Below are 12389 nucleotides of genomic sequence, written 5' to 3' on the forward strand. Positions count from 1 at the left end.
TCCCGTTGTAGTCTCCGGATCTATATAAAAATATAGCCAGAATAAAAAAATAGATATATTTCATATATTTTAGTATTGATAATACTACACCTTGACATTCAAAATACCACAATAACACCATGAATATATGTCAATTACGTAGCAGTCTCGCAGGTTATGAAAGACGAATTCTCAGAAAAAGAGAGAAAATTCTTTATAAGATAAATTCAGTTAACTCTGTCATTCTTTTTATAAGATATTATTATTATTATTATTATTATTATTATTATTATTATTATTATTATTATTATTATTATTATTATTATTATTGTTTTATTATTGCAAATATCAGCCCTGATGAGAAAAAATAATGAGAATTGAAAAGACCATATATAAAATCAATTCCACTGATGCTGCCATCCTCTTTAACAAACCATGTTTGAGAGAGGGTCTCCTACCTTCATATATTATTATTATTATTATTATTATTATTTTAGTTATTATTATGATTATTATTAATTATTATTCTTATTATTATTTATTATTATTATTAATTATTATTTATTATTAATTATTATTATTTTATTATTATATTACTTATTATATTATTATTATTATTATTCTCATTATTAGAAGAAGAAGAAGATGAAACCTATTCATATGGAACGAGCCTACAGTGTCACTGACTAGAAATTCAAGCTACCAAAGAATATGGTATTCATTAGGAAGAAGTAAGACGAGGTAAAGGGAAATACAGTAAGAAGAGACCCCACTTATGATCTATTATTTAGAAAAAACTCGTCTGCTCGTACATTACTCTCGCTGACGCATCCAGGAACAGGAAAAACTCACAAGAGGGATTCTACCTCACTCCAGTGCATATGTCTAGAACATACTTTTATAAGTAATTATCTTTCAGTTAAATATTTTTTCATTGAGTGGGGCTCGGTAAATGTTAGTTATTGAAATCTATTTTATTTTTCGTCAGCCGTTTATGGATTTGTGGTTTGGAGTTCACTGTCACTGAGAGTCTTGTTAGTATAATAAAAAAAAAAAAAGGTAGAAGATAAACCACACAGATCCGGTTTCATCCAGTCTGCCAACGAAAGAGATGGGTGTTCCTGTTTATAACATTACTTCCTGTAGATTGTAACATTTCACCAGAGAATAAAATGTTGCGCTATTCTCATCACAAAAGTAATTTAGAATGATCAACTACAAGGTACTTATAAGCCATTCAAAATCAGTCAGTATTATTCTGCAAAAACAGCATTAAACCACTATAACAAAGCATAAAAGTCAATGAAATAATGATGAAAATGACGAGAGAAATTTTCTTACACGTTTTATGAGAGGTAATAAAACAGAAATAAGAAATAAAATATACCATAATGACGTTAGAGGTGACAAAGTTTCTCACGAGATTGTAAGTACATCGATGCATGCACGTTATCACTGTATGAAATATTTTTTTTTTTTTTTTTTTTTTTTTTTTTTTTTTAGAAAGTGAATTCTAATGCAAAGAAAAATACGTCCTTACATAGATTAATTTCTTCTTTTTCTTCTTCAGCATTAGACCTTTTCCCTTGAAAGGTGAAATCAGCAAGAGGACGTTTCACATTCATACTTTCACTAATAAATCTCGGATGAACTCTGTGCGGAAAAGATGACATATTTGCCTCACATACCTAGAAGGAAAGGCCATCAACAGCCAGTCAACCCCACACAGACACAATGTCCCGTTTCTCAATCTTGCACTTATTCTCTCCAGCTTTTTCAGTCTTCACTCGATCTCCTTCCTCCTAAAATTTCTGAACTTCACTCCCTTTTCACCTACCTGTATTCGTCCATTCTTTCCACTTGAGAGACCATCTCGAAAGGCTCCAATCTATTCTTTTCCTAATGTAACATTTTTGTAGCCTCTACTAACATCTACATTTCTCACCCCTTCAGTACTTATATCACCTATTCAATGGAAACAGATCGATCGTTTTAACCTTTATCCTTTCATTTGAATTCACTAGCAACACTTGCTTAGTAATCCTTTGGTTTTCCTATACTCTCCAAGCCTATTCCTGATATTTTGTACATACCCTGATACTCTGTTCGCTTCACCTATTCTGTGAGTAACCTTATACTTCATCCTACCATCATTTGTCTATAATATTTGCTTCCAAATGCCTTTACAACTCAAACTCTTCTAAACTCTTCACTATCCGCATTCAGTATTGCATCATCTGCAAACATCACCAATCTCTACTCCGTTCATGAGTTATTTTCATATCCCATGCTAAAACACCTAAGCCTTATCTCCTCTCTCTGATTTATCGCGTCAGTCCATTCAATAGATTACCAAAAGAACCATGTAGACATTTCCCATCTTGTCTTGGACGCATTTCTGCATCAAAACAGTCATTCGCCTATTTAACTCTTGCCGTTAAAACTTTCAATCACTCAGCAGCTTTTCTTGTATACTATACATTCTCGATACATTCCTCATTGCAACCCTGTAGATCCAGTCAAAGCCTTTTTCTGTGTCCCAAGATGCCACAAAGATTTCCCTCATAACAGAGACTTGATCTACATACTCTCAGCATTGTCTAAACTTGCACTGTCTTCCCCTATGTCATCCGGTATATTTCCTTGAGTAAAATCCTACTGTTTCATAATTTTATGAACCCAGGGCAGTAATATATACTTAAGAATGAATAAAAAAATCCTATGGATTCATATACCTTGTAGAACAATGATCCTTACGAATTATGCCAATCTAAAAAGCTATTACAGTTACAGAAATAAATTTCGCTCGCAGAGGTGATAATCGTGTATAACATATCAGAGTTTTATTCAATGAATTCTGGTGAGGAAGAAAAAGTACTCTATTTCGTGACATATATTTATTATAAGAATCGGTTCATACAACTATTATGTTTGTACATCCGTCAGCATTCGACTAAACTCGATAATAAGTTAATTCGACAATTGATTGAAAAGAAGAGAAGTAGAAATACGAAGGGAATCAATCAGCGGCCAAAACAGATGCCCCCAAATCCACCAGACCCAACAGGATGTTTGCACACGTGCTCCTCAAGACACCTGTCGAAGCAACACTTGTCGACGCCTCCGCACTTGCTGTCGTTGGAGCATGTCTGTGGAGGACGAAGCTCCTGACAGGTGGGCACTGAGGGCGAACGGGAGGGCATACACCTGCCTTCACGAAAGGAAGGGTGTTAGGCTTATTGTTGGTCTCGCAGCAGTATGCCTGTCCCTCGGGAGTTCGGCACCAACGTCTGCAGGTCTGTGAAACTCCACCGAATCCTCTTCCAAAGCCTGGGTTGATTCCACCTCCAAATGCTGCGTTGACCCTTCCAAAGCCTGGGTTAAAGCCCCCTCCAAATGCAGGGTTTAATCCTCCTCCAAAACCTGGGTTGAATCCACCTCCAAATCCCTTCACGGCCCATTTTCACATCCCACTACAATGCATCTTAATCCTATCATCCTTTTTCGAATTCATCATAGCATTAACTCCATACAATTACCAATAAAGCTAGGGAGACATTACACACTGTTATCTTGAACACAGTTTTACATCCGACAAGTCACTATCCCGTGTGCATAACACAACACATTTCTCTTGTCAATTAAAACTTTTAATGAATCAATATTTTGTTCTATAATATATCAGTTATTCTCTAAACCCTCCATAAGCCTCTCTATCGATTCAATCACGCGTTCTTGTAAGCCACAAGAAGCCTTTTCCATTTCCTTTCAAACCTCTGATGTAATTATTTTGTAACAAAAGTATGAATCACAATTCCTCTTCTTTATCTAAGCCAAGACTGTCAGGCTTCCTGTCATCTGTCATATTTCCCAGTATAAATCCCGGCATGTCATTACATCGTCTAGTTACATAGCTAGGACTTTGATATTTGAGAAAATCTCATATCCCTTTCAGAACAAAGCTCATTAGATATATTCCCGATTTAAGAATCAGCTACAGTTATAAAAATAAAACTTGTAAGATTTGTGACAAGTATTTACTATAAAAAACAATTCATACAAATGTAACGCTTCGTCATCAATAAGCATTATGCACAGCATTCGTCTGAGTTCGATAATAAGTTAATTCGACATCGACTGAAAAGAAGAGAAGAAGAAATACAAAAGGAATCAATCAGAAGCCAAAACCGAAGCCGGAAGACCCAACAGGAGGTTTGCACACGTGCTCCTCAAGACACCTGTCGAAGCAGCACTTGTCGACGCCTCCGCACTTGCTGTCGTTGGAGCATGTCTGAGGAGGGGCAAAGCTCCTGACGGGTGGGCACTGAGGGCGAACGGGAGGGCATACACCTGGCTTCACGAAGGGAAGGGTGTCAGGCTCATCGTTGGTCTCGCAGCAGTATGCCTGTCCCTCGGGAGTTCGGCACCAACGTCTGCAGGTGTTGGAAACTCCTCCGAATCCGCCTCCAAATCCTGGATTAATTCCACCTCCAAATGCAGGGTCGAATCCACCTCCAAAACCTGGACCGATTCCGCCTCCGAAGAATCGTTTGTTGCCTGCATTTCCTTGACCTTGCGCAAAGGCAGCAGCTATCAAACAGCAGACGAACAGAACTCGTAATCCCTGAAAGAAAACCAAAACAAAATCACATTTTCGTAAGTGTTGATTCCAGTCTATATGTCATTAAAAACTGAAACCGATCAGCCATTGACTTGCATACCAGATATTCATGTGTTCAGTTAATATTTGTAAAATAGACACTTAATGTGAGCCTATCGCTAAGGAGACATGTATATCTATGAAATTATATAATGGGCAGGCTCAAATTTTCTCGAGGTCACACTAATGAAGAAATGGGTAAAAAAAAAAATCCTGGTTTTATGGCATCATTACTGAAGTAAAAACAGAGACACATTTGCACTTCATATTTTAAACTTTGAATGGAGCATGTCATACCTCAGAGATAATTTGCAAAGCGGAAATATTTGACAGTTATATCTACATTCTTTCTGATGTAATTTCCAAAGCAAACAGGCAATCGTTAATTAACCCTCACGATTCCTTCACGATTTTTTTTGTTTGTTTGTTCGAAAGCTGATTTGAATTCGTGTCATCCATATCACTTTCCACGACTGAAGCAATCTATTCTAGCAAACACAGTTCCCTTAACTAAATGTAAAGATGAAACAATATCTGAAAGTAGAAGAGGCGCAAACCTTCATGGTGTCTAGATGAAAGCTCAGCTTTGGACTGAATGCTGCCTACCCACGAATGTGGCTACTTTATATACCGCTTCGTGTTCCCAGCTGGGATGCCCCAACCAGATACCCCTCCTTCGTGGTATTAACTTCTCGTGAATATCGGTGGAAACCCGGCTGGATGGCCTTTCGTAAACATGACTTGACTCATTTCCTGAGAGATGTCTTCTTCCCACGTTTATTTCTAAACTTATTTTGAATTATAGTCTTTATCAGTAGGTCCTTAACAATAAGATAAAGAGGTATTGTCTATCAAGCTTATAGAAACTGTTAGAACTCAAATATATTACGAAATGAAAGGCTCATATGATTAGCTGTATTTCGTTAAGCATTATTATTATTATTATACAGTAATAATAAGCAAACACTGTATTAACAATTTTGAAGCGGAGATCACCATCTACAATCCCGTTGTAGTCTCCGGATCTATATAAAAATATAGCCAGAATAAAAAATAGATATATTTCATATATTTTGGTATTGATAATACCGGACCTTGACATTCAAAATACCACAATAACACCATGAATATATGTCAATTACTTAGCAGTCTCGCAGATTATGAGAGACGAATTCTCAGAAAAAGAGAGAAAATTCTTTATAAGATAAATTCAGTTAACTCTGCCATTCTTTTTAATAAGATATTATTATTATTATTATTATTATTATTATTATTATTATTATTATTATTATTATTATTATTATTATTATTATTATTATTATTATTATTATTATTATTATTATTTATTATGATTATTATTATTTATTATTATTATTATTCATTATTATTATTATTATTATTATTATTCTTATTATTATTATTATTATTATTATTATTATTATTATTATTATTAGCAAATATCAGCCCTGATGAGAAAAAATAATGAGAATTGAAAAGACCATATATAAAATCAATTCCACTGATGCTGAAATCCTCTTTAACAAAACAAGTTTGAGAGAGGGTTTCCTACCTTCATATGTTATTATTATTATTAGATGATAAAACCTATTCATATGGAATGAGTCTACAGTGTCATTGACTTGAAATTCAAAGCTTCCAAAGAATATAGTTTTCATTAGGAAGAAGTAAGACGAGGTAAAGGGAAATACAGTAAGAAGAGACCCCACTTATGATCTATTATTTAGAAAAAACTTGTCTGCTCGTACATTGACTCGCTGACGCATCCAGGAACAGGAAAAACTCCAGTGCATATGTCTAGAACATAATTTATAGATATTTATCTTTCAATTAAATATTTTTTCATTGAGTGGGGCTCGGTAAATGTTAGTTGTTGAAATCTATTTTATTTTTCGTCAGCCGTTTATGGATTTGTGGTTTGGAGTTCACTGTCACTGAGAGTCTTGTTAGTATAATAAAAAAAAAAGATAGAAGATAAACGACACAGATCCGGTTTCATCCAGTCTGCCAACGAAAGAGACGGGTGTTCCTGTTTATAACATTACTTCCTGTAGATTGTAACACTTCACCAGAGAATAAAATGTTGCGCTATTCTCATCTCAAAAGTAATTTAGAATGATTAATGACAAGGTACTTATAGGCCATTCAAAATCAGTCAGTATTATTCAGCAAAAACAGCAATGAACCACTATAGCAGAGCATAAAAGACAATGAAATAATGATGAAAATGACGAGGGAAATTTTCTTACTCCTTTTATGAGTGGTAAGAAAACCAAAATATAAATAAAATATACCATAATGACGTTAGAGGTGGCAAAGTTCCTCACGAGATTGTAAGTACATCGATGCATGTACGTTATCACTGTATGATATTTTTTTTTTTTTTTTTTTTTTTTAGAAAGTGAATTCTAATGCAAAGAAAAATACGTCTTTACATAGATTAATTTCTTCTTTTTCTTCTTCAGCATTAAACCATTTCCCTTGAAAGGTGAAATCAGCAAGAGGTCGTTTCACATTCATACTTTCACTACTAAATCTCAGATGATTTATCGCGTCAGTCCATTCAATAGATTACCCAAAGAACCATGTAGATATTTCCCATCTTGTCTTGGACACATTTCTGCATCAAAACAGTCATTCGCCTATCTAACTCTTGTCGTTAAAACTTTCAATCACTCAGCAGCTTTTCTTGTATACTATACATTCTCGATACCTTCCTCATTGCAACCCTGTAGATCCAGTCAAAGGCTTTTTCTGTGTCCCATGATGCCACAAAGATTTCCCTCATAACAGAGACTTGATCTACATACTCTCAGCATTGTCTAAACTTGCACTGTCTTCCCCTATGTCATCCGGTATATTTCCTTGAGTAAAATCCTACCATTTCATAATTTTTTGAACCCAGGGCAGTAATATACTTAAGAATGAATAAAACATTCTATGGATTCATATACCGTGTAGAACAATGATCCTTACGAATTATGCCAATCTAAAAAGCTATTACAGTTATAGAAATAAATTTCGCTCGCAGAGGTGAGAATCGTGTATAATCTATCAGAGCTGTATTCAATGAATTCTGGTGAGGAAGAAAAAGAAGTACTATATTTTGTTATATATATTTATTATGAAAATCGGTTCATACAACTATTATGTTTGTACATCCATCAGCATTCGACTAAACTCGATAATAAGTTAATTCGACAAATGATTGAAAAGAAGAGAGAAGAAATACAAAGGGAATCAATCAGCGGCCAAAACCGATGCCACCAAATCCACCAGACCCAACAGGAGGTTTGCACACGTGCTCCTCAAGACACCTGTCAAAGCAGCACTTGTCGACGCCTCCGCACTTGCTGTCGTTGGAGCATGTCTGTGGAGGGGCAAAGCTCCTGACGGGTGGGCACTGAGGGCGAACGGGAGGGCATACACCTGGCTTCACGAAGGGAATGGTGTCAGGCTCATTGTTGGTCTCGCAGCAGTATGCCTGTCCCTCGGGAGTTCGACACCAACGTCTGCAGGTCTGTGAAACTCCCCCGAATCCTCCTCCAAAGCCTGGGTTGATTCCACCTCCAAAACTACCTCCAAATCCTGGGTTAACCCCTCCGAAGCCTGGGTTAAAGCCCCCTCCAAATGCAGGGTTGAATCCGCCTCCAAATCCTGGATCGACTCCTCCGAAGCCACCGCCTCCAAGGAATCTCGTGTTGCCTTCGTTTTCTTTCTTGGCTGTGTCGTCTTGCGCGAAGGCTGAAGCTGCCAGACAGCTGATGAGCAGAACTTGTAATCCCTGAAGGGAGAATGAAACGAAACATTTCTGTAAGTGTCATCAAACATTAGAAATATTTATACATACAGTCTATAAGTATCATTAAAGTACTCATGCACATCATTAAAACATTCCTCATAAAATTTAATACGTAAACTGGACACGCACGCAGTTTCAAGAGGTCACGGTAATAAAGACACGAATGAAAGAGAAAATGCTGCATTTATATCTTTGTTGCCAAGGTGAAAACAGAGACTCGAGCAACAAATGCAATTTACACTCTTGAAAAGGACATGATCATACTATACCATCGGCGCCAAATTTGCAGTGTTCAATCTTTTCATAAATCTTATACTACTATGCTCTGCTATCAGAGCCATACTAAGTGGAACACATTTACACTGACTCGATTTTTGGCTGTAACATGTTGGACTTTAAAATACAGACCCGAACAGATATCTGTCTCAAGCTGGCAGATTCGTCACTTCCGCTCACACTTTTTCCGCAATGCTAAAATAGTAAGAGGCACAAACCTTCATTATGTCTTGTTAGCTGCTCAACTTCGGATTGAATGCTGCCTACCCATGCACGCTGCTCCTTTATATACCATTCCGTGTTTCCATCTGGGATATACTGAACCCCCACCCTACCCCCTTAGCCCCCCCCCCCTCCCCACCATGCGTTATCAAAGGAAGCCCGACTGAATGACCTTGTGTCAACACGCCTCGACTTACTTCCGGAGAGGGACTTCCCAGAAGTACTGCTCCGTGCCTTCGATTCAAAATGCATTATGAAAAGAGCTGTAATCTTGAGAACAGCACAGATCGGCCAGCTATAACGAAGAATATAAAGCAATGGCATACCTGTGAAAATAATCATTCATGAAATACTTGAAGAGATGAGTGTCATAATGGTTTGTTATGTTTTACCAGTCGTCAGTTCGATCAAGGAAGAATGTTTACGTACAGTGAGGAAAACACACCGTTATTCGGATACTATACTTAGTTACAGGAACTTTACCAGCCTTCCCACTTAAAATATTATGCAATAATTTTCAATAGGCAAATTCCTATTTATGTGACCTTTACAAATCATCAGATTCTTGCGAATAAAGATATACAGACATTCTTCTGTAAAGCGTATCACTATGCTCGGTCATCGCCAGAGAGATTAAATCTTCGTAAGATGTAAGAAAAAAAAAAAAAAGAATAGGTGCCCAGAAAGTAGCCGCTCTCGAAAAAAAAAAAAGGTTAAGGTCACTACGTTATATCCAGTCTGCCAATGACAGAGAAAGTGGTACGATTTTATGAAATTACTTCCTGGCCATCAGGCGACTTACCCACCAGCATTTATGCCCAGATTTTGGATTGACATCAGCACTGAGTGATAACAGATGGGACTGATATTTGAATTCTCCCATCTCCAAATTTATTCAGAAAAGACTGAAATAAATCGTAGCAAATCAGTGATAAAAGAACGATATTGTTATAGTTACGAATTATAAGGAGATGATACCAACAATAACAAGGAATAACAAATTAACTTAATACTTTTCATGTTGATATGACAACTAAACATAAAAAGAAAAAGGATCCAAGTGACAAACACTTGCAATGGGTACTCATGATATTGTAATCGTTTATAGAGCAGTATTCATGAACTTCGTTCAATTTTGTGTGATTATGTTCCCTGTGCTTGTGCCGAAAAAAGTATACACAAATGGATAGATAAACAGATAGGTAGATAGATAGATAGATAGACAGATAAATAGCGTTGAAACAATAGACTTTTTGAGTTTGTTATAAGTCCCTAAATGCACAAACACACCTGGATATATATATATATATATATATATATATTATGATATATATATATATATATATATATATATATATATATATATATATATATATATATCTATATATATATGTGTGTGTGTGTGTGTGTGTATGTGTGTGTGTGTGTGTGTGTGTGTGTGATCTGTAATTTGATGTTTTTACATTATGTAGCAAATAAGATGTATTTGCCATCGAAGAAGATCCTTGCACTTTTCCGATAAACTGTGAACTCTTTCCACTCTACATTCGCAACCTTTTCATTCATCTGAAACTCAATGAAAAGAGCAAAAATATGAGAAACTATAAAATTAATTGAAGGGATTTAAAAAGTCTTGTAAGAAACGAATTGTCTGATAGCTCTGCTGGAGGAACGTCAAATCATTTACAGAATGACGATTTTCGTGCGAAGATTTTAATGATTTTTGTTTTCTGTAAAAGAAAACTATTGCGAGGGCTTTGTCTGTCCGTCCGCACTGTTTTCTGTCCGCACTTTTTTCTGTCCGCCCTCAGATCTTAAAATCTACTGAGGCTAGAGGGCTGCAAATTGGTATGTTGATCGCCCATCCCCCAATCATCGAACATACTCAAGTGCAGCACTCTAGCCACAATAGTTTTTTTTTTATATAATTTAAGGTTAAATTTAACCATAATCGTGCTACGGGCAACGGTATAGGACATGCCACCTCCGGGACGTGGTTAGAGTTTGGTGGGACGCGGATCATACGGCAATATAACGAGACCATTGAAAAATAATTTCGGTTGCCTTGATTATACGTTGTGGCGGCTGTAAAGAAAACTCGATTATGCCGAAGAAACTTCGGAGGAATTTTTACTTGTTTTATATTACTATTGGTTGTCTTAATAACATGTCCTTCCAATTTCAAAGCCAAACTTTTTGGTTACTCTCGTTTGTACTGGTAATCCACAAACAGGTTCAGCGGGACCTTTGAACCTATTGCTATCAAAATTAATTTGTCTAGCCTAAATAAGTGTTTAATTCAGGAAGATCATATCTACAATACATGGGAACGTTTTCATGATTAACTTTAGGACTTGAGTTTGCAAGCTTTGTCTTTGTAATTTTCTTAATTTATGAGAATCAACACTAATCAATCAGAAATTACAAATCACATTTTTTTTTTTTTGTCTGTTGATTTGACAGAAAGAGAACGAATCCTAGAGTCTTATGTCCGCAATTCACAAAGTTAGTACCTCTGAAACTTCCCCAATGGAGAAGTTTACAGCAGTATTTTTATTTTTTTTTTTTATTTTTTACCTTTTTGTCTTACCAGGGTTTTGACCATTCAACCCTGATCTAGTTGAAATTTCGCAAGCAGGGAAAAAGCTGTATGATCTAGAAATGTGGTCTTTTTTTTTTTTTTTTTTTTTTTTGCTTTATTAAGTAAACTTGTGGCTTTATGTTCGCCTAATTGGTACTGAGCTAAGAGTAAAATAGTTCATGTTTATGAGTGAAATTACGAGAATTCAAAGTGGCTGCTTAAAAGGATTCGTAAAAAAAAAAACTAGAAGGAAATAATAATATCAATTATGTTGTTAAAATATCAATTATTTCATCAATAGCATAAATCAACGTGAATTTACTAGTATTCCATCACTTGATATAATTTAAATATATCTCCTAATATGTCTGACTTGAATTTTGCGCAGCGATTTTTAAATGTATTTATGGTGATCAGAAGTTTCAGATTATAACTTTCCTTTTAAGTTCAGACTCACCAACATTAGAGAAGAACAGACCTCACCGGATAAAGATTTACAATTCTTAATTGCTTGAGATTCATACATTTTTACGACACTTCTGTTCTTGACCTTAACACCTCAAAGTAGTAACACAGATTCAAAAGGAAAATAGTGAGTTTGGGTCTGTGAATGAATGAAATCATTCAGCATCTAACAATTTTCCCTCATATTTGTTATTAAACACGTATCATCGATGCATATATTTCTATAACTAATACATTTGTTTAAGAAGTTATTGCATTACTGTGTAAGCAAAGGTTATATTTATTTATGCATGTGAATGTACGTACACTATCAAATCTATGAGAGAGAAGTAAGCTCAAACAGATGATACATTAAAATAATCTCTAAAAAATCACATAAAGGAAAA

The 12389-nt window shown here is 35.6% G+C and overlaps 2 protein-coding genes across 2 annotated transcripts; both read right to left on the minus strand.

The window, feature by feature from the left end:
• Window positions 1-4002: 4002 nt before the first annotated feature.
• LOC135210794 (uncharacterized) lies at window positions 4003-5284 on the minus strand. The gene is made up of 2 exons (XM_064243656.1): window positions 5197-5284; window positions 4003-4603 (listed from the first exon to the last, which is right to left on the minus strand). The coding sequence occupies exons 1-2, from the start codon at window positions 5200-5202 to the stop codon at window positions 4154-4156; spliced, it is 456 nt and encodes a 151-aa protein (XP_064099726.1). The 5' UTR covers window positions 5203-5284; the 3' UTR covers window positions 4003-4153.
• A 2477-nt stretch (window positions 5285-7761) lies between these two features.
• On the minus strand, window positions 7762-9000 carry LOC135211584 (ATP-dependent RNA helicase glh-1-like). Its single transcript, XM_064244877.1, has 2 exons — window positions 8954-9000; window positions 7762-8441 (listed from the first exon to the last, which is right to left on the minus strand). Exons 1-2 carry the CDS (start codon window positions 8957-8959, stop codon window positions 7902-7904), a joined length of 546 nt encoding a protein of 181 aa, XP_064100947.1. The 5' UTR covers window positions 8960-9000; the 3' UTR covers window positions 7762-7901.
• Between the last annotated feature and the right edge of the window lie 3389 nt (window positions 9001-12389).

This window comes from Macrobrachium nipponense, chromosome 4, assembly GCF_015104395.2.
Source record: "Macrobrachium nipponense isolate FS-2020 chromosome 4, ASM1510439v2, whole genome shotgun sequence".
NCBI lineage: Eukaryota > Metazoa > Arthropoda > Malacostraca > Decapoda > Palaemonidae > Macrobrachium > Macrobrachium nipponense.